Source organism: Sycon ciliatum, chromosome 1 (genome assembly GCF_964019385.1).
Source record: "Sycon ciliatum chromosome 1, ocSycCili1.1, whole genome shotgun sequence".
NCBI classification, from domain to species: domain Eukaryota; kingdom Metazoa; phylum Porifera; class Calcarea; order Leucosolenida; family Sycettidae; genus Sycon; species Sycon ciliatum.
Window position 1 is genome coordinate 67,208,415 of NC_088643.1, and position 23,735 is coordinate 67,232,149.

Below are 23,735 nucleotides of genomic sequence, written 5' to 3' on the forward strand. Positions count from 1 at the left end.
TCAGGGTTGTCGGCCGTTGGGCAGTTCAATAGCCAATTGAGTCATCTTTCCAAGTTTCCTTTTGAGTCTCTCCCCCCTCCCGGGGAGACCCACGTCACCAGTTTATGACAGTGAGCAAGTACAAGTGTGGGTGCGTGCACTCGTGTACTTCTAAGTGCAATAAGAAGAATGGGGAATATGAATGCGACATTCAGTGCGCATGCACTAATGTGTTATTTGGTGGTACAGGTATAGTAATAAAGATTGTGTACAATTTATGATGAGAAGAAACGACTTTGATTCGAATATTAATGTTGTCAATTGGCTCAAAATTGATGTTCGTATAGCTAACAAAATGTACTGTTACAGGCATTAGCTACAGTTCAAAGCACTGAGTCATACACGTTTACATCTCCCTGGTTCAAAGTCCCGGTACATACTTATTTAGGTAGGTATTTAGGTAGCATTGGGTACTAGGTAGCATTGGGTACTTAGATAGGTAACATGGGCGTGTTTGTTTTTAACAAGTCACTGGCCACGCACGCTGCTATGCTCTAGTACCCGCTTATAATCCGCTGGTAGTTTTCCACTTGCTCCACGATGTGCTCAAAGCCTGACCGCAAGCCCATCTTCAGGAGACCTGCACAGCATGCACACAAGTACAACGCGCACGCGAGCATTCAACAAGAGAAAAAAAAACTGATTTCATGAATTGCATTGAGTCCACTAACTACAGTAAGACCAGATATTTTAACGTCAATTAAAGTTAACGATCTCCGAATTTTTGTAGGCATATGTTGTTTAAATTCGTTAAATCGTTAGAATTAAATGTTCGTTAACATTACTGGTCTTACAGTATGCTAGATCTTAAACATACAGTCGACTAGTCGGATGTGCATGCACAATAGGGACCTTTCGCACCCCGCGTACGAATACGAAACGAATGCTGATTCGTCACCTGGGTTCGAGGATTCGTCAGAGTCCCTGCGGAGAACTCGTTTTCACGAATGGAAGCCTCTTCATTCGTGGCACGCTCCGAATCCGTCAGGTACACATTTATTTGGATAGATACACATGTTTTGCAAGGTACACATTTTTCCCTTGATTCCATGATCCATGTACGTGTGCGTGTAAAAACCCGTACGCCAAACTACCGGCGCCCGCGGCCGTATTCGTAGTTGCCATGCACATTTGCATGACGACTCGCGAAACCTGAAATCTGTTTTCAACGAAACGATTACAAGCCGAATCAAACTTTCGTTTCGCATTCGTTTCGTAGCAAATGCGAAAGGTCCCTATTGTAGCACAAAACTGACCGGGAGAACTGAGACACTTCATGACATGATGCTGAGCTGGAACTGAGACACTTCGTGACATGACACTGAGCTGGAACACTGCACGATGCCAAGAGTACATAACCCCCCAGAGTGTGCAACTCCCACATACCCTGTTGTCCCGACAGAATTTCAAGTTGACGTCATTATTTATGACGCAATGCTCCTTGCAGCAGTGATTTACAACATGTGTACGGGTGTCAACGCATCACACGTTTTTCTTTGCAATAATTTGTACAGGATCGATCGGCTTCGGTCAACCACAGGTTCCGGATTCGTCTGATAATCCGTGTACAGTGCGCATTGCATCATCAAAATGACGTCAACTTGAAATTCTGTCGGGACAGCACCCATAGTGGAGTTGCACACTCTGGGGGGGGTTATGTACTCTTGACGATACTGCTAATAGACTGCCTTTCCAAGGCCGTCACGGCTGGGGCGACTGCTCACTTTTTCGGGTTTTTTTTTTTTTTTTTTTTTTTTTTTTTTTTTTTTTTTTGGAGCACATTACAACAAAGCACAATGATAGCAGCTTAGCGCAAACGTGACAAATCCTTGTCCCCGATCGTGGTTTGTTGCAGAAAAAAGTCTTTCATTGCAGTTACACTGAAATGGCACCAAATGCCTGGAAATGCTTGCAATTGGCTTCAATTCTTGAATTTTTTCCCGGGGGAGGGTAATGTTTGTCCCCGGTCGTGGCGTCTTCTTCGTTTGTTGCAGAATCAAAAAGACTTTCATTGTATTTACCGTACACTGAAATGGCACCAAATACCCGGAAATGCTTGCAATTGGCTTCAATTTTTGAATTTTTTCCCGGGGGAGGACCCTGGACCCCCCTCCCATGGCCGCCCCACCTCTAAAGTCGGCGCGACGGGCCTGCTTTCAACCTACAAGACAGCTCATGGTCACATCGGCATGATACTGAGTGATACTGTTCCATGACTCTTCAAGGCTAAGAAACTTTGCCCACTCACCGCTTCTATATGCACCACGTAGCATGCGTTGCAGAGAAGTCATCGTGTTGATTTGTACAACGGCCGTCATGTATGTCACCACCTGGCCGCCTGAGAAGCAAAGATCACATGAAAAAGGGTAGAAGAAATCAAGCAGGTAATTGTCACACCTTATATGACCTCGGTCTTTTACTCGGCCTATATTTCCCATATAGACCTGGTCTTGGTCAATATCCTATACGTATTGGCCAGAATGTGCATGTGTATGATACAGTGCTGACGATAAAACAAGAGCTTGTCCTCTGGGTCCTGACTATGCTGGCTAAAATCCGGCGTTGTCACTTGGTCATGTGGTACTGTAGTATGTGCAAACTGTGTCTATAGAGTGAAGCATTGCTCATACACATGCAGCCTTGTAACTCTTCCACAGCGTGAAACGTTGCTCATAGGCGTACAGCCTTGTAAATCTTCCACAGAGTGAAAGCATTGCTTATACGCATGCAGCCTTGTAACTCTTCCACAGAGTGAAACGTTGCTCATAGGCATACAGCCTTGTAAATCTTCCACAGAGTGAAAGCATTGCTCATAAGCATGCAGCCTTGTAACTCTTCCACAGAGTGAAAGCATTGCTCATACACATGCAGCCTTGTAACTCTTCCACAGCGTGAAAGCATTGGTCCTACACACGCAGCCTTGTAACTCTTCCACAGCGTGAAAGCATTGGTCCTACACATGCAGCCTTGTAACTCTTCCACAGAGTGAAAGCATTGCTCATACACATGCAGCCTTGTAACTCAACCGGCGGCCGTACTGTAGTTACTCACTCTCTGTTGGGTGATGCTTCAGAAATATGCCACTGGCATCCAGGCGCACACGGTAGGCATCCGGCTTGCGTGGCTTCTTCCTGTGCTCCACAGAATACAGCACTGCACCTGCACACCACCGCCGCCGCCGCACAATGATCGGCGAGGAGCAAAGTCAAAAGGTACGGTTCCTTGGCAGGTGTTCACATGGCAACTGGCCATGCCAAGAGATGGCCAAAGACAGTTACCGTTATTCAGTGCATAAATTCTACAGCCTACTCGTAAGAAGAGGGGAGAGAAATAGCAGGACGACACAACAATGGGAAGAGGAGGGTAATCACAAGACGATGCTCACCACACGAGGGCCCAACTTCTGGCGGTGATATGTGCTCTGGCACCCAAGCACACGTGCAGCAGATTTCTCTCTGTGATATCCGTGGCCACGGTACGTTGTACTGGTTGTAGAAGACATGCCCCTCCGGCTCATCTGTCAGTTAACAACAGTTACAACAGAAGACAACATCTCTTGAAACCCTGAGCAGGCACAGCACTGAGGTTGGTCCAAGGCCATGGCTGAGCAACAGAGGGTAACTTACCGAGCAATGCATGCACATGCGGCACCATGAGCATGGCACTGCTACTAACTTACAGTGCTATTTTCAGCATAAAGTTTTCAAGTACCAGCAGTCATGCTAGAGCACCGTCATCATTGCACAAGGATGGGCCAATCTCACCTTCCAACTCCTCCAGCACCTCCTCCTGCCGAAAGGGGTAATCAAGCTATAATACACAGGGCACACACACATAACCATGGCACTAGACACCCTTAGCAAAAAACGTTATGTTGTAACGGTATTATCGTAAGGGGGAAAATACCGTGATTTGGGTTCGACCTTTAGCAAGATGCACGCTATTTTTAGTACGCTGTTGCCACGAGAATAGCTTTGATTTCGCGCGGTACAACCATTTTTGTCACCATATACGCGACACAAGGTGAAATGCGTACGGACTATGCAATATTTGGCTAAAACACGTACCGTTGGTCACAACGATAAATCACACCCCATAACGTTTATACGCTGCAGCTTCAGCGCTATTTGGGTGATCAAGGTAAGAGTACCGTAAAAAATAGCGTTACCGTTGTTTGCTAAGGGTGTCTACTATCCTTCTCATACTTCTGGAAGTACCACTCTGACTCATGCTAACATATATGTCATATATAATATGGGTAGAGCTTGCAATTGATGGGAATATGCACGCATTATCGAAACACCATGCGGACAGCCGTTATTTTAGGGTACACGGTGCAGCAGTTCAGACATGTACGAGACTCGTAGACTCTTGATCCAAACATTTGCAGAATTCCACATTCTATGCAAAGATCACCTTTCCACCCGGTTGGCTCGCTTGCTTCAGAAACGTATACAGCAACTCCACAGACGCATTCACCACACCTTCAATCTGCAAAAAAAACAACAAAAGTTGAAACACTGACTCGGAGGGCGAGGCCCATTATTGGATCCAAGGTACTGTACATGATTGCTGGGTTACTGGGCTGCAAGACGGACATGATTGATAATAACTGGTTCGGCATCTATATATTCATTCAAACTCAATGTTCTGGTGAGTATCTGTGCTGGATCTTGTGCTTACACACATAGACTGAGGCACGAAAACCACTCGGGATCTGTCGCTACACACAGCGTCATGCCTATGCGGGGAATCTTCAGACTACTGGCTCACTGTTGTTCTTACTATATACTCATGTACTCAGGTACTAGTATGGGACCAGTTTCATATTCATGCTACTTCTACTAAGCCCAGCAAGATGAAGCCACAAGGCAAATTGTGGGCGATGAATTTTTTTCTTTCTGTTAGAGCATATAAAACCATGGCGACGTAGTTTTAAGGGAATATGAGCTGGTAACAGTGGAGTTTTGTACGCCGAAGAAGTTATTCAAAAATCAGAACTCAGCTATTTGGATTTCACTTCATGTGACGGCATACTGGAGCATTGCAACTTCGGTTTCCGTTTCAGAGTAATGCGTACAAGTGGAATGCCATCCCGAATCTCCTAGACTCTTACCTTGATCTGATCACAGGAGCTGCGATCGGCAAACTGCGCCCGCGACACCCGTATGCCAGACTTCATGTCTGACTTCTTCCAGATTGACTGGTCAGCAGCAATGCGGTGCAACTCTACCCATTCCTAGCAGACAAAGAACAGAACACGTGCGAATATGACAACAGTGCAGTGCAATGAAGATCGAAGAACAATGCGCTGGAGAGTATCTGTAATTCCAACTCACATTATGTGCAGTGCCTTCAGCTCACAATTGGTTTCAACTTCGCACCAATCGGCTCATGAACACTGGGCTTCAAGCCAAGTACACACGCACGCACGCACATACACACATACCCACGCACATACGCACACACTCACGCATACCCCAGCACCATGAAACACATGATGCAATGCCTATGAATGACACGCCATATTACTGACCTGTAGTCGGGCCTTCGGCTCGGCATATAGTCGGTTAACTTTCTGATCACCCTGCCCTGGTTCATCACCAATGTCAACATTGCCCTGTGGAATATGCAGCACAGGGCAAAGAATGCTGACCCGAAATTCCACAGGCAGCATTAGAATAATACCCCCCCCCCCCCCCCAACACACAGCATGGCAGGGGTGGCTATGCCACTCCTCATGCACATATCTTTCTTGTACTTCCGGAACATGACATGAAATGAAAGTACATGACATGTACTTGATTTTTTTGTTCCTTCAGCCGGGCCGTGTGTGTATGCTTGTTTACAGGCATAAATGACAGGACTGAGGAGTCGTGAGGACAGATGGCCAGAATCCTAGTGGCCAGCATCAGGATAACTGTGCACGTTAGCACTTCAGCAAGCACAGACTTCTGAACTTGACGATTTTGGCTAGCTGACCCCCGGCGCTGACTAGTCAGCTAATCTGGCCCAAGACGGCCTACAAGGCTCTGGAATAAGTAACTCACGGTTGCCATTCTATGGGAAACAGTCGCTCTCCGCCGCTGAGCGTCTTCCGGAACTCCCTCTATAACAGCGTCCAAAACCTCCATCCACTCCTGTCGGATTTGCTCCGACGCTGCAGCAGGCAGTGATAGAAGCATTCAGAGAGGCAGGAATGTTTTATACAATCATGTAGCAAAGTACCGGCGGGGAATGAATTTTAACATCATGAATCGCCAGCAAGCGCTATACAGACTTTGCACAACAAAAGATATTGAGGCTCTGCACTGTTCACGGCATCACGCTTCACTGACCAGTACTACGATAACGAAAGGGAGATGCTGTGGAACTTAGACATCTGCCGAAGTTGGGGACCAGAAAACGCACAGTCATAGTATTGGTCTCTGGGGCCGCACTGTACATGTACTTCTAAAAACTGTACTTCTAAAAACAGTTCTTATCCAAAGTTGGGTTCCCCAACGTGACGGATATGACGCAGCATGCACCTCTATTAAAACCGAATTCGGATTCACCTGCAGGCAAAGAATGCTGAGCTGCGGCTGCAGGACTATTCCAGCAACACCGGCTAGTCACCAGTATCAAATTTCAAGTCTAGGAATGCATCCTTAACAAAAGTACTACTGCAGTGGCTTGATGGCTCTAAGTACATGTACTGAGTCCGCCTGATACTGGTGATACTGGTGCATGATTTTAACAGCCTTTTCACAGATTTCATCGGATGTCTTCGCCACATGACACATGTACATGTAGTTGAGCTCTTGTAACCCGTGATAACAGTTTACAGGTCCTACCGCAGCTGACGTAGTACGTTCTCTTCAGGCCATCCTCGACCAGCGGACCGATGGCAAAGCAGAATGGCTGTACTTTTCCATGCTGCTTCTCCACTGGACGAGTGCAGTCTGCCGGCAGGGCAACATGGGAAAGGACAACAATAACAACAACACGACAAGAGCACAATGATTACAGTATGCTGATTTCGTACAGTCTGGATGACCATCGTGATTATAGCGGCCGCTGTCTGTTCGATATTCACTACAGTCCGTTTCAAAACTATAGACGCGTACCTAGGCAAAAACTGTTATGCCAGCATCTATACCACATAAAATCTGTGATCACTTTGTGCATAAAATTTTCCAAATTGGGCGTCTGTTATCCAATCGTTTAGAAACTAAATGAGAGTAATTGTGGAGCGAACCTGAGCAATATTCCGAAAACTATTCTCAAAAAGCTCCAGCCAAACTTGAAATATTTCAAAAACCCTACGCGTCTATAGTTTTGAAATGGACTGTATACATTCATACCTCGCTTATCCGGGCGGTCCGGAACCGGGCACTGCCCGTAACTTTGAAATGTTCGTAACTCCGAATCACATACATTTTGATGGGGAAAGGCCATAAGCATGGCATATGACATCACTATTTCAACAAAAAGTGACAAAGGAGTAGTAATATTTCCACTAAAACTCGCCCAAAGGGTGCGCGGTAGACCGAAGTGCCCGTAACTTCAGGGTCCGGATAACTGAGGTATGAGCGCACTAGCTGCAGTACCGTGTACCATGTACCTGTTACAGATCAGTATACATGTAGCGTGCTTTCCAGTATTGATCCTTACAACACCAGTCATGCCCGAGTCTCCGTCTGCAAGCACTGATCATTGAATAGTGAAGTAGCTGATACCGCCACTCAGTACGTACATGTATGTGCTTGATTACGTGTGTATGTGCATGCATGCATGTGTGGGTCCGACATGCTCTGCCATGCTCTGCTATGCACCCTAGCCCTATCGCATAGCATGGCAAGACCCGTTTCCATGGTTACAGTACTAAGGCATGGCCGTTCACCGGGCCGGGATCTTACATGATGGATCCAACGTGACACTCCCAGCCATCTGCGTGCTGTCAGCAGTGCAGGCCCTGAAATACATGGGGTCAACACCACAAGAAATTCACATGAACTCGGGCCGCGTACCATCCATGGTGCAGACAGAACTTGAGCAGAAGAAAAAAATAAGGTAGCTACGCAGAGCATAACCTACGATGGACTATACGCACCACTGATGCTTGTACTCATGATGTATTGCTTAGTATTCACTATTCAGAGGTGTCAAATTCACCTCATACTCGTATGCTCAAGTGCAATGAATGGTACTTAGAGGCTAAGGGTATACGCTCAGGCTTTGCAGTGTTCACTCCTCAGTCCATTTACACGGACATGGCTGCATGCACGGCATCTTGCCGTGAAGTCAAACTTCCCCTCCCGCCTTTTCTCCCTATGGCTTACTTGTAGTATGACAACCGAGATTGGCCCTGGGTGTCCGTGACCAGTCGAAACCAGCGCTTCTGCCATTGGTAGCGGCCGCAGAACTTGGTCCCGCTCTCCTTCACGCACCAACCTTCATGGATCAGCTCCTCGCCAGCAGCTCTTGGGCCTGTGCACATCCCGGCAATCGCGGCAGTCGAACACACTTGTTAGTTCTGGCAGGCCTACCCTCAAGAATAGAATAGATGGGCACTGCATTAGAAGTAGCACGATGCCGGGCCGCATGACTGTACACTGAGGATGATCAATAAACATGTTGTGCATGTACTGTACACTGAGGATGATCAATAAACATGCAGTGCATGTACTGTAAAGATCATAAAACAGTAAAATATATGTACAGGTGCCTCACCGCTTTCTTCCCCCTGTCAATTTTCTACCTGTGAAGTGAGTGACTTCAGCATGTACATCAAACTGCAATGTGTTAACCGACGCATGCATTGCGGCACGCCGGTAATGCATGCCAATGCAGGTATTCCTGTGGGTGGAACTGTGCACAATCTAGCATAGCAAGTATCGCCTTTTACATCCTTGTGCATTGTAACGGTACTGCACTTGACAACCTGGATTTCGCCTCAGTCTGCAGCTGAAACGCGACTTTGAGCCTCAACACCATTTTGCCATAGGTAGTAATCTGTAATTTCCACCCAGTGTGCCGATAATTAATACACCGTACCATGCGCTGCAGCACGGTTACAATTACACATTCACACATTCCGTTGCAGTCATCTATGGGTAGACAATCTTCACACCTAGTAATAATATTATGCAGCTGTGGTATCACGGAACGGTTAACTTAAAGTCTGCTTTCTGAATGAATGACTGTGATGTTGAAGACTTGAATGGAGATGCATAATTTCACACGGTCTCTGACTTATGTAGAGGGCACAGTGCCACTGCATTCATCCTTGTAAATTGTTCACACTACTGTAACTATGCTAATAAATGATGTTGTTCTTCCAGCAAAGCATACCACACAGTGTGCAGTAATTCAGACTACTCGTCACGGTGCTACGCCCAGGCCAGGGGTACACCACTGCACTGAGTCGTCAGACATGTTGACTAGAACTGAAGACAAGACTTCAGTATCACTGGCAGTAACGGATTGATTCAGTGCGGAGCGTCGTATCTCTCAACCCCTCCTCCTACATTCATGGTGCTCTAGGCTCTAGAATAATCACTCATATCCTGGGTGCGAATCACGAGCCACACTGTGGACTGCGGTACGGGACACACAGATCAGTAACTACAGAGCGTGCACGCAAGTAGTTCACCTCTTCTTCCTCCAGTACTGCTTCTGCTGCTACCACTGCTGTCCAACGTCGAGGCATCGCCAGCAGCTGCGGCCTCCGCCATTCTGCCGCAGTACAAGCTATGTAAGGGCCCAAAGGCACTAGCACTAGCACTGGAGTTGCATCACTCACTACAGCCACGCTAGCGATTCAGAACAATCGAGAACTCGAAAATCTAACGCTTGAACTGGACACAGAATAGAGACTGGAATCCAGGCCACGAAGCTTCTCTGATTCCGAGAAGAACTTATTATTCAGCTGTTGAAAGCAGATTTTCTCCCACACACACCAGATTTATCCACTTGCATTCGTTCATGTAAGGGAAAGCCTTTTCTGGGGACAGCGGGGTGATATTTGAGAGAGGCTGGCCGTCACTGAGTTGTGAAAGTACGGACGTCGGTACGATGATCGATCCCTGTCGCTCTGCTGCTAGTAGAGTCTACTGCCGTACTGGCTCTAAATAATTATGTCTAATGCTTAGCTCTAAGTCTAAGTCTACTTGCAAGTGCTTCCGAGATCTCGAGATCTCCTTTCTCAGTGACGGTGTCTGTAATCGTGTCACCCATCTGCTGTGCCTTCTATGCCACTACTGTTATGCCTAGTACTGAGAGTATGGAGTATGGAATGGTCTTGGCAGTTTGCACTTGCACTCCCAGTCCAAGGCTAGATATTACCATGATTACCACAACCAGAATGAGATGGCCTCTATGACGCTTTATGGATCTAGCGGTATTTCATACGCAACGCTAGATCAGCACCATGGCGCATGGGGCATGACCACAGTACAGACGGGGGTGTTGGTTGTCTGTCCCGGCAAACCCACGATGGCACTGTACTTGTACTTACGGACTCGACTCAACTGAGTAGATCTAGGATCGAGTCTGGAGGAAGCCTGTCGGACAGTCCTGCCCTCCGCTTTGCGGTGACACGGCAGTTATGGCCTAAGGCTAAGGCATAGCCGGGTCATCGCTCCAGCGTTGATCGGCCCATACTAGTCCGACCATGGAAGAAAGCCTTGAACCTATGCGGCATCACCCCACCAGTATATTAATAACGCTATACATTCCGGTACTGAAAGGCTACACCACATAAGCATGATTGTGCTATTGTGCCACCCGGTCCGGCAAACACTAGATCTGTGTGTGCGAGTAAAGGCCAGTCGAGGTCAGGAGCGAAGTCTCTAGTCTACCAAGCCTTCAATGTCTACCAATGTGCTCATCTGCTTGCAGAAAGCTACCGCTGACTCTCGCTAACCGTGTCCACATTCGCAACCCACATGCATGGAGCCCGAATGACTTACTCAGCGACTTGCCTCTACAACTGCTTCGAAGTCGGATTCGCCGGAACGCCGGAAGTCTTTCCGGCGTTTCCGAAGTATCCCGAACACCACGAAGGCTGCAGTATGAGTGAGGGTCCGGAGCATGGATCTCAGTGGCATATGGAGCATTGGAGGGAGGCTACAGCCAGAAGACCCACAGCCACAGGCAGCATCATGGTGCACAGTGGCAAGTGTCTAACACACGTGCTAACCACCATATCCTGGCCGCGAGTATTTACATGTATGCCATTATGGAGATCCACGTTATGCACAAGAGTCGCCACTGTCTAGCTACTAGCACCAGTACAATGCAGGTACATGTACTACTGCTACTGAGTCGATTACATGTGTAATTGTAGTTACCAGCACGGCAGCAGCCGTGTTCAATATTGACATGTTCTGCAGATTTATAATAAACCTACAATATTATATTGTAGGTGTGTGACTTGATCATTGACATTGTAATTAGAATCTCTGCCATTTTATGATTCACGTAGGTGCTGGCCCTGCTGGGAATGGATCTTGGACTTCGCTTTCTTTGTTTCCTTTCTTCTTCCTTTTTCCTGCCTGGTATCTGTCTTTCTGATTCCCATCAGCAGCACCGTACATTACCAGACCAGGCAGTGTGGGTCACAGTTGTCGACGTCGGTGTGCGGGTCACACGGATGATTCATAGCCTCATGCTAACAGGAGCCTCTTTTACGGGCCAATAAAAAATAAAAAATCCAATCTGAAGACTGCCTCATGCTGGTGCTGAGATTGAGCTCCTGCGATGAGTTTGTAATCACCCATGATCAATGCGCCCTGGTCGGGAAATGCTGTCACGGAGAAGTAACATAGTGTAGTTGTAACCTATGGCAAAGTGGTCGTGAGGACTGGTCATCTGGTCATATTCTCATATTCTCATATCACCGCTGATGAGCGGCCATAGATCCACGTCCAGTCCATCCATGGGGTATTTCCCTTCCCTGCTATCATTACTGTCCACACCTGCCATCTTGCAGAACGTTGGGTACCAGTCCGATATGTGGATGAAGCCCGAGTTCTTCGTCCCCTGCATTCTCTCCGGCAGCAGACCACCGCGGACGTGGGCATTTGCGCGGATTCCGACCTCGAAGAACGTCATCTTTGTGCCCTTTAGAGGATAGTTGCTGCCAGATCCGGGCCAATGGCCCCGTTGTCAGCGCTCACCACTAACAGCGTGCTGTTCCACATCTGCTTTGCTTTCATCTCCTGCACCACAGTGCCAGTGACATTGTCGGCAACGCTGACCATTGCTTGCAGCACCCCCCGACGTGCGGCGCAGGTGGAGTTGACGTCATGCTTGTCCAGCCATTCCTGCGGCGCTTCGTACGGCCCGTGGACGTTGTGCAACGGCAGGTAGAGGAAGACCGGCGTGTTGGGATCGAGATCATGCAGAATGGAGCGCAGGTCATCGCGGCATCGTACGTTTCGTTACAATCATCCGGGTCGGTGTTCTTCCAGAATTAGAAGTAGGTCAGTGACACGAGTTGATTTGATTCATTATTATGGTCCTCGGCACCATTGCCACCAGTGAGGAATCCGGACGACGTGTCGAAGCCCCGCGATACTGGCAAGTACACTTTCCTATAGAATCCTTGATGCCACTTACCCACCATGTGTGTGACGTAGCCAGCTTGCTTGAACTTAGCCGGCAGCATTGTCATGTTGAGATTCGGAGTCAGCAGCTCAGGGTTCCGGTGTCCGATATCGCCGAGTCCCCAATCATCGACCAGCACGAACGCGATGTGTGGCTTTGGAGGCGACGGGATGGGTATCATACCCGATATGCCGGCACTTCACAACAACAACAACTTGAAACCCTGTGCCCTTACATGTACTGGTGCTGACAACACTCACCCCGGTAATGTGCACCACCAGTGCCAGAACGCTCCATGCGTTTACAGTGGATGTAACAGTTTTCCTCTCCACGCTCTGTTACATCATTACCTGTACGCGCCATATCTAACACTTTGTTTCTACACTTAGCACCTTATTCGTCAACACGCGCTCTTCCTATCTACATGTATGTGCTCAGCTTTCACCTCATCCCGCCGCTCTTGCTGATTGGAAGCTGCGTTGCGTTGCTCCTATATTCACTGCTTAGTTTAGTTCGGTTGTCTTATTCTGAGATTCAATGAATACTGTTACATTGGTAGCAGAGGATGGTTGAACCAGAATCCTTCTTGTTGTATGCTCTTTTGCCTGGTAGTTGCTTTCCTGCCCCTCTTCCTTTCCAGGTTGATCCGTGAAGTCAAAGAAGCATGCGGTGATGGAAATTCTGCCTCTAGCCGGCTGCCTCAGCCTCACTGTGCTTCGCCTAGAACTCGCCACGCCAAGGTGCCTATGCAGATGGCAAGTCAGCCGTTCACGATGCCAGAGCACGGAAATTCGCTCCCGAATCGGACGGCTGCGCGGCTTGCTAAGCTCTCTCCTGAGGAGAGGGAGCGCCTAAGCCGTCAGGGTGGCTGTTTTGCTAGCAGGGGGCCGCGACACATGGCGAAGGATTGTCCGACTAACCCAAACGCTGGTCGCCAGCGAAGAACGGGGTGCGTTTGCTGGCGATGAGAAAAGGTGCACCCAACCCAATCGAAGTCGGCAACCGGTTCGAAAAGCTGACGATCGAGGAGCCGGTGCTTGAAGAGCTTGAAGAGGCCACTTCTGAGTCCAGTTATCATGTCGGCAATGTTAATCTGTCAACGAAAGATCAGACTCTTGACCACAACCTTCTCCGGATAAAAGGAAAAATGAACGGTCGGCACGCCACAATGCTCATAGACTCGGAATCTACACACGATCTTGTATCCGACTCGTTCGTACGGAACCACAACATTCCAACGGAGACTCTTGCCGACACGCTGAGGGTCACTCTGGCCGATGGTTCATCGACATCGTCAAGTCTGCAACGGATCGGCCAAGTAAGAGTCTTCGTAAAGGACTTCAGTGACTTACAGTCCTTCACTGTATTCCCATTGAGCCGGTACGATGTTATACTAGGCGAACCGTGGCTAACGAGGCACAACCCTGAAATAAACTTTCAAACCAATGATGTTTATTTAAACGAAGAAACACTAGACGCAAAGGTGCTCACCAGCCATCCGAACCACCATCCAGACCATCCAGATCCGCCGCCGTCACCTATTCAACCATTTCATTCATCTTGGGCACCCTGTAAGAAGACCTTAGGGTCTGTTGGGAATGCCCAAGTACTTACTAGTAAAATAATAAAATACAATAACGCCATGCTGACATCCAGCAGTCAAGCCAGCCATGAATTGAGGAAAGGTGCTCAAGGAATCCTGGCTTGGGTCACTGCTGGCGGGGAAGATGTCGGCAAACCGTCCACGGCTAGTGTGCAACCAGATCATCAACGGCAGCTGAGCGATTTGCTAGGCCTGTATTCAGATGTATTCCCAGATGATCTTCCGACTGCCCTGCCGCCAGAGAGGAACATCGACCACGATATCCTGACGGAGGAAGGTGCTACCCCACGGTCTCGAGCAGCTTATCCAGAGATGGATAAACTTCAAGCCCAGATGACGAAGCTCCTGCGGAAGGGCTTTATTGAACCCAGTAAGTCTCCTTATGGTGCTCCGGTATTCTTTGCAAAAAAATCTGACTGTTCGTTGCGATTGGTTTGTGATTGGAGGAACTTGACCAAGATTACAATTAAGAACAAGGCTTGCTCGCCCAACATTGATGACTTATTCGATACTGTTCAGGGTATCTCCTATTTCACCAAGCTTGACTTGCGCGTGGGATACAATCAAATTAGAATCCGTCAAGAAGATGTACCAGAGATGGCTATAAACACCCCACTTGGTCATTTCCAGTTTCGTGTAATAGAATTTGGTTTTTCTTTGTCTATTTTGCTCATGCCCATCATCCACCACTGCACACACAACGAAATGCGGGGTATGCAGGCATACTGCACAAGAAGAAAATTTTCCAGCGGCCGCGGTGCCCTCGCACCCATCGGTGACCACGTGCAAAATCTACAAAGAACATTATTTCTCGTTTATTTCACTGCGTTCAGCCAACGAGAAATGAACACAACAAATACTCCTGCAACCTTCCAGGCCCTGATGAATGATAATATTCCGGCCCTATTTACGCAAGTAACTTTAATTTATAGTGGTGTTTCTCGACGACATCCTGATCCTTAGCAGAACCTGGTAATACCATCTTGAACACATAGAAAGAGTACTTTTAAAAAGGTCTTCGGGAAAATCAGTTATTCTGTAAACAAGTGGGAGGGATATCCAGATGACGAAGCGACTTGGGAGCCAGAGGAGAATGTACTGGACGAGTTTGGCAGGCCCATTGCTCAACTTAGGAACTATATCTAGGCTGCATCTAGGAAGCAAGCAAGGGTAATAATAATTATTGTTCATATCTCGAACCTTTGATCACCATTGGGTTCCGTTTTAGAAGTACATTAATTTTCATCGTTTTCACATCTTAAACTTTGCGGCCATCATTCACCATTGTGTTTCTTTCTGGAAAATGTTGAACAATTATCATACTATTCTTCTACATTCGGTTGCCTGCCTCTTTGGGGAGGGGGATAGTGTAACAGTTTTCCTCTCCACGCTCTGTTACATCATTACCTGTACGCGCCATATCTAACACTTTGTTTCTACACTTAGCACCTTATTCGTCAACACGCGCTCTTCCTATCTACATGTATGTGCTCAGCTTTCACCTCATCCCGCCGCTCTTGCTGATTGGAAGCTGCGTTGCGTTGCTCCTATTATAGTAGTTCACTGCTTAGTTTAGTTTGGTTGTCTTATTCTGAGATTCAATGAATACTGTTGGAAAGTTTCGCCGAGCTAGGTGCTCCGAATGTTCTCCATCTCAGTAGACCCGGGTTTCCGGCAGGGAGTCGTATTTTTAAAATACGACTCCCTGGTTTCCGGTACTCCCTACCTGGCCTTGGCTTAGGTCAAGTTAGTTCCTTTTCACCCAAAGACAGTTTCAGAATGCTGTCCTTATCAGTCCGTCAAATATCACGCCGTGTACTTCCATTCGACATTCATGAACTATTACTATTACCTTCTGTCAAACCAGCAAGGAAGCACATTGATCGATGATCGATGCAACCGAAGAAAAAATAATATACAAGAATGAATTTTTATACCCGAAGTGATATGGTGACCGGTGTGCAGTGAATGGGCAGAAGTAGAGGCTTCGGCGGGTGCTGCCGGGCATGCCTTGGTGGCACAACCTTCTTTTGTGTGGCATGATGCCGCATCGCTTATCACATAATTCCACACTGTTGCTTTGTCCTTGCCTGGCCTATGGCTAATTGTTTTGTCTGGCTTTTGAGTTCGAGTTTGTTTTTCTTCATGTTCCACCCCCCCCCCCTTGTCATCCAGTTTTCATTTGTACGAGTACCACTTACTAGACTACATGTGGTCAGAGCTTCGAACTGTGGTTGTACTTGTACCTAGTGGTCATTGTCGGTGATAGTGGTGGGATTGTACCGTTAGTCAATAGAAACAAGTCTCCTCGGACCTCTCCAGAAGTTCACAGACTTGGTCGAGAGGCCATAATCCCGGTTCAGATAGATCACAAAATTGGGAGGGAGGGAAGGAGAGAGGGAGAGGGAGGAGAGAGGGAGGAGAGAGGGGGAAGGAGGGATCCAAGGAGGGGGGATCCAGGGAGGGAGGGAGGCAGGGATGGAAGTATCCAGAGAGGGAGGCAGGGATGGAAGTATCCAGAGAGGGAGGGAGAGTTCAAGGGAGTGACGAGGAACTTTTTTTAGGAAGGAGAGATCGAGGGAAGCAGAGGGAGGGATGTATAGTAGGGACTCTGAGGAGCAATGAGCGATCGAGGCAGGGAGGGTGTGTGTGTGCGTTGTGTTTATTTCAATTCGCAAACCAGACGGGCAGATCTGCCCAATGAAAAGGTGGCGAATGCGAGTGGAGTGAAGGAGGGAGAGGTCGAGGGAGGTAGGCAGGGAGGAAGGGAGGGATAGCCCTCAAGTTGGCGGATAATGTTCGAAAAATTGGCAGATCCTCGAAAAGCAATGAAATTGGCAGAACCATACACGCCTTTTGTTTTTAAGAGGCAGGCACTTCGTTGAATTCTGCAGCTTTCTGCTCCATTTCTTTATCCACATACCAAACATGCATGAAACACATAAAACTCTCCTCCTCCACGCGCAAAACCGAAAGCGAAACAGCTGTCATAAGGAAATGTACCCGTGAGTCGTGACCCCTTCGTTGTTTGAAATTATTGGTGGGAGTACTGGCTACCGAGGGTAGCAATGGTCGGCTTTAGAGCGCATGGAGGTCCTTGGAGGAGGAGAGTTTTATTTATAGGTTAGTGCATGGCAGGGAGGGCCTTATGGCTTGTTAGTGCCTGACAGGGCACAGCACAAACAAGCCATAAGGGGGGAAACAAGATTTTCTCATCTTTTTCTATTTCTTGTTTTTCATTAGCTTTAGCATGTTCATTCACATTCTTCATCATTATTTTGTGAGAACTAGACCTAGTCTATTGAGAAGGCATTCTACTGCCTGTAATTCTGGTGAAGTAAAATAAAGTAACAACAACAAGGCCCTCCCTGCCATGCACTAACTATTTTAGAACGAGGTTACATGCAAATGAAATGCTGGGCTCTTATTGCGAGCTTCATTTTTATTCATAGCTTGCGCCAGTTTTGGAGCTATTTGATTGATTGATTTTATTTAAGGTGGCAGTCTGGGTTCAGAGGGTCAAAAAACAAAGTTTCGATTTTCTGTATTTTTTCACTGGCAGCGTCTTGTGTATGGTCCAAAGGGTTCATCCTGAAAATTTGAGCGTAATCGGGTGCTTCCTTCCGGAGATATAGCCGCGCAAAGTCTGCACAATTGTTTTTGAAATACTGAAATATCAGCAAATTTCTACAAAATTTAGGTTTGCACACTATTCCGATTTTTACCGTCAATCTTTGAGCGATTTCATTAAAATTTTCTGTAGCGACTCCTTGTACTCCTCTGCGCTGCAGACTGACAGCCGCGCACGATGTTTGTCACCATGGCAACCAAGATAACCTTTGCGCATGCGCAAATTCAAAAAAATTCAAATTTCGACTCTCATGATCTCAGCTGATCGCTCTGCTGTTGAAACTTTTGGAGTAATTGTTTTGGAGTAATTGTTTCTTGGAGCTAACCCCTTCGTTGGCTACTATGGGGAAGTCTAGAGCCAAGGGAAAGCCCGGACGATCTAAGAAAAGGAAAAGAACGTTCTATGGAGTGTCTCAGGCGCCGAAGGCTCCCTCTGGTAAAATTTCGCCTGCAGAACAAATTCCTGACTTGCCACTGTCTGATGACGACCTTGAAGTGTCAGCTGAAGCCACGTCTTCAAGCAGCGATAGTGATGGAAGTGGCGGTGAAGTCGACAGCAGTTCCTCCGACAGTGACTTGGATGAAGAGTGTGAGGAAGGGGCGCATGGATTTCGCCTGATTGATCTCGAGTGCCTTCAGCAGCTTTTGTCAGCTGCAGTTTGTTGCAGTGGCTGTAATGGCGCAGTCACGATCAGCGAATCGCAACGGGGAGGCCTTGCATCATGCCTGGAGCTTTCCTGTGTTAACTGCGGCGACATAGCAAGCGAATTTATGTCCAAGAAGTTCAATCGGGTGTGGGAGGTGAACAGACGAGCAGTATTCGGAATGCGACTGATTGGCCGTGGACGTCAATCAATGGTAAAGCTGGCGGGTGCACTGAATATGCCATCACCTATGAGTCGGTCGACATTTTACAGCCATGCTAAAGGCCTGCATTCCGCGTCCAAGAGCGTCGCTGAGCGTAGCATGACTGAGGCAGCTGAGAAAGCAGTGTCCGCAGCAGATGGGGGTAGCGATATCGCTGCTTCCTATGACGGTACCTGGATGCGCCGAGGATTCGCATCGCTCTTCGGAGCCTTCACTATAATTGCATATGATGTCGGCAAAGTGGTGGACTGCGAAGTGCTTTCAAAGTTTTGCCACAAGTGCACGCACTTGGCGTCTAGAAAAGAGAAGGGAGAGCTAACCAAAGATGACTATGATCGACAGATTGCCGAACACGATTGCTCAGTCAACACCACTGTATCAGCTCCTGCCATGGAGAGTGCAGCCGCCAAGACTCTGTGGGCCAGGTCCTTTGAGAGCCGCAAGCTGAGGTACACCACCTACATTGGTGATGGAGATACCAAGAGTTTTAAGGCTGTGCGTGACGCTTGTCCGTATGGGCCCGAGGTGCCTGTAGTCAAGGAGGAATGTGTCGGCCACGTTCAAAAACGCATCGGTACCAGCCTAAGAAAGCTGAAGAAAAACCTTGCGGGCAAGAAGCTTGCTGATGGGCGCACTATAGGCGGACGTGGTCGCCTCACGGATGCCATGATCGACAAGCTGCAAGCCTACTATGGCATGGCTGTGCGGAACAACAGCGGAGACTTGCAAGCCATGGCCAGGGCCATATGGGCATCCCTCATGCATCGTGCATCCAGCGACAGTAAACCTCAGCACCAGTATTGTCCGCCTGGAATTAACAGCTGGTGTAGATGGCAGCAGCAACAGGCAGGTGGTGATGTCTACGCCCACCACAATATCCTGCCAGAGGCAGTATGGAAGGAACTGAAGCCGGTCTACATTCGGTTGTCCGACCGGAGTTTGCTCGAGCGCTGCCAGAAGGGTGCTACGCAGAATCGCAACGAAGCGTTCAATGGACTCGTGTGGCAGTTGTGTCCAAAGACAGGCTTTGCATCCGCTCCCACTGTCCAGATGTGCGTCTACCTGGCCGTGGCCTGGTTCAATGATGGAGGTGTGGCAGTGAAACGCGTTCTGGACGAGATGGGCCTCCCTACTGGACACCATACGACACGTCTCATCAAGCTGCTAGACCGTGAGAGACAGGCACATGCTGCCAGAAAGAAGTCAGAAGAAGGGAAGAGGTCACGAAAGAAGCGAAGGAGGGTCAGGAAGGGCATCCAGGATGAGCAGCAAGAGGAAGAAGGTTTGACATATGAAGCTGGTGGCTTCGACTAAGTTCTAGTAAGTTCTAGTTGGACAGACATACCTCCATCTGTACTTGCACAGAGCACTTTTTTTCTCCATTTTCCACTGAGTCCCGTACCTCTTAGACAGCATAGCAAAGAACCTGTAAGTCACAGACCCCATAAACCATACATTTTTGGAAACTGTGAGCATTTATCAAGGTGCTAAGTGTCATGGATTTTTATATTTGTCTAGTAGCTTTGAGTAAAGTGCTACTGATCGAGGACCTAAATTTTGCGCGATTGCATGATTTTTGTTTGACAGCTTGAGTACTTTGTTCTGAATATGATTTCAAAATTCCGCTCCACTTAGCACCTAGGTATATGTGAAGGAAATCCTGTGGAGCACTCAGTTTCTACCCAGCTTCTTTCTGCGTTTGCATATTGCGTCTAAGGTATTGGTGGTACGGCATAATCGCAGATTTGACTATTGTGTCTGCGGATTCCCATGTGTGAGCTTGATTTATACTTCATTGGACTTAGTGAAATACACTGGGTATGTGGTCAAGATTTGAGCAAAATTCATCAATTATTATGGAAGTTACGGCTGTGTTCATGCGGTCGGGCCGCGAACCCAGACTGCCACCTTAAGGATTGTCCCAAGGCCGCAGAGATATTTACGAGCTTCGAGAGCCCCAATTTCGATACCTATAATGGCTTTGATCTTCGGTCACGGTTTTTATAGGGTTCCGCCAGCTGTTGACAAAGGAAAATCGTACGGATGAAATAGTACGGGAGGAAAAAACCGTACGCACTTCAGAAATGTGTAGCTTTCAGTAGTACACCGTACATTTTATCCAGTGGATAGTGATAAGGCCCTTGGCGGGAAGGTCGCTGATTGATCGTTTCCTGGACAACGAGACAGACCTCGTTCTAACTAATCTATTAAAGTATTTTTATAAAACGAAGCAGCCGGATCCGGAATGGTGACCTTTAAGGTTTTATTGATATGCGCATGAAATATACCAGAAAAAGTACCAAATTTCTGCTGGCATTACTCGTACTACTACTACTAGTATCCGCCAAGGGCTGGAGAGGAAGGGAGGGAGGGAGGGCGAGAGAGAGCAAGTAACATCAAGATAATTTTTTTCGTAAACATCAAGATTATAATTATACTAATAATAATGATACGGTCTTGGTAACAATAGTTACATTAGTACAGTCATGATGTACATGACATGTAGCTCGCTGAGCCTCTTCATTTTCTTTTTTTCTCTTCTTCCGTGGTTGGTCTCACCCTCTCATCAATTCAATTGGCTGTCTTGACATGCCACGAGGTGCAGAAGTTAATGTACATGACTTCTTTCACTGCATAGGGCTAATAAGGCCGTACTCACACTACTTGAAAAACCGAATACAAGTGACTTACGTGTGAATGTTGCCACGGTGACGGTTGCGAAAATGAAAAAAGCCCTTGAAAGCCGCTTGAAAGGTTTCAGCGGAAACGGAACCCTCTTCTACGAGGTTTTTTGCTTTCAAGCCGTTTGGAAAGCTGTGTGAGGTCAGGAGGCCGGAGTACTATTGTACGTTGAAAGACTCTAGAATATTTTTCGTGCTTTTGGCCTCGTGGCCGTACTGCTTCTGTACATATACTTGTAGTTTCCTTTTTTTGCCTGTCATTTCTGAATTTTGTGGTGTTTTTTCCGAGTATTTTCCGTCTTCTTTCTTCCAGTAGCTTCCCGTTGTTTTGATTGCCGTTTCTGTAGCGGAATTTCTTTTGTACCGACATCATGCCTCGCGTAGTGTTTTCTGACGACTTGGAGAAGAAGCTCATCGAGCTATGGAGAGAAACCTCTTCATCCGTCGACGTCCACGATGTGCTACTTCTTCGCGAGGCATGGCGAATGAACTCCACGATCTAAGCAAGATATAACTGTTTCTATTTTTCTCATGAACTGAAAATTTCAAATAAGTTGATCGAGCGCAAAAAAATTGAAGGAACGCAGCCTCGGGATTTGCAAAACTACCACATGACAATCATGTTTCTCCATGGTAATTTGCTGACAAAAATGTTTCAAGTCGTCACTGGAGTGCAGTGTGCTTGGAAAGGCTTTTTCAAGTACTTTTGTCTAGTTTTGAACGCGACATTCGCGTCAAACTTTCAAGTAGTGTGATGTGAGTACAGCCTTAGGGCCGGGTTCCACTGCGGCTCCGCTGCTCCGCTGCTCGTCTTTCGCGGCTTGAAACGTCATCATTACCATAGTGACCGCGGCTCGAGCTGGAGCAGCGAGGCCGCGGCTCACCGCGAGCTTTTGCTACGATTCTTGACCAAAAACTGCGAGCCGCGGTCGCGGCTCGACCTGTTTCCCGTACTTTGCATTGTTTCGTACGCCAGAATTTTAAAATTCAAAAATTAATTCGTTGCGCAGGCCAGAACACGAGAATTTTTTTGATTTCGCGCGCGCAGGCAGGTGAAACGTCATCAAAAAGTGTAGACCACGACCGCGGTACCGCGAATGGCGAGTGTCAATGGAACCGCGCTGCTCCGCTGCATGCAGCCAAGTGCCGCGGAGCAGCGGAGCCGCGGAGCCGCAGTGGAACCCGGCCCTAAGGCCCATAAATGGCATAATACAGGTAGACTCCCTCTAATTCGAATACGGTATAATTCGAACATTCCGTGTAATTCGAACTTTTTCGTCGTACCGATCTTCTGCAAGTCACTTCAAGTCAAAATCGAATGCATAATTCGAAGTACGAAAAGTGCGCCGGTTGGATAATTCGAACCCAGTCTTCGTACAGAAGAGCTGTTTACAGTACATTGGCTATGTCCTTTGAACGCTTATTTCGAAGTGAGATTGAGTTGCTATCCTTGTAATTCGAAGTTCATTCTTTTCTCCTTCTCTAGCCAAGAGTAGCTCAAAAATCGATCGATGGTCCGCTGCAGGATCGACTATTGCGTTCAAGAAACCCACCTTCTCTCGAAATTTCTTTCAAGCCCGTGCGAGGCAAATTGCAAAGGTTTGATTGAAGACGACATCTTCCAGGTGGCTGACTCTCTTCGCGGATCTCGATGGCCTTTCTTGCCGCGCCAGCTCGTACGCGGAGATGTTGGCGCACAAAAACACTATTGTCGTAAATATTGTCTATGCCTATGCTCCACTTCCGTTCTTCAGAACGACGTGCTGCTGTCCGACGGCCTTTCATGACGCGGATTAGGCAGCGCAGTTCTTTTCCGTTGAAACTGTTTCAGGAAAGTTGCAGTGACTGACAACTTCTTCACTAGAAAATGAAGATGTCAAAATGATTTTGTGTCGATCCAGTGTTTTGATGATCCGTTTTACACGACCGCGTACCGGTACGACCACCTATGTTTCGTTGATGCAAATAAAAATGTGCAAAAAATATTCAGCATGCGATTTCAAGCATTTTGACATACATATCAGTGCATGGGGCTGCATTTGGATAATTAGAAGTTCTGGATAATTCGAAGTTAGGGCCTGGCAATTTGAGGTTCGAATTAAAGGGAGTCTACCTGTACATGTACTAGCAAGAGTAGATAAACAAGAGTGTGCAACTCGCGGATGGGTTGGCCCACGGCGGAATTTTTTGTTGACGTAATCTTTTCGACGACGCACGCGCTGCGAGCCTTTTGGAGAGGTTTCCCTCGTGCACTTAGCGGGGCTTTACACTACAAGGTCGGTGCCCAGCACGTGCTCTCACACTGCTCTGCGGCAAAGTCC

General features: G+C 47.6%; 1 protein-coding gene and 1 pseudogene across 1 annotated transcript; both read right to left on the minus strand.

Annotated features, from left to right (window-relative positions):
• Window positions 1-41: 41 nt before the first annotated feature.
• Window positions 42-10,138, minus strand: LOC135805009 (uncharacterized). Its single transcript, XM_065318995.1, has 13 exons — window positions 9,677-10,138; window positions 8,364-8,511; window positions 7,941-7,996; window positions 6,876-6,983; window positions 6,090-6,199; window positions 5,576-5,659; window positions 5,156-5,278; window positions 4,456-4,530; window positions 3,804-3,849; window positions 3,425-3,556; window positions 3,091-3,198; window positions 2,288-2,377; window positions 42-619 (listed from the first exon to the last, which is right to left on the minus strand). The coding sequence occupies exons 1-13, from the start codon at window positions 9,756-9,758 to the stop codon at window positions 534-536; spliced, it is 1,248 nt and encodes a 415-aa protein (XP_065175067.1). The 5' UTR covers window positions 9,759-10,138; the 3' UTR covers window positions 42-533.
• Window positions 10,139-11,452: 1,314 nt separating this feature from the next.
• On the minus strand, window positions 11,453-12,814 carry LOC135806481 (arylsulfatase B-like; annotated as a pseudogene).
• Between the last annotated feature and the right edge of the window lie 10,921 nt (window positions 12,815-23,735).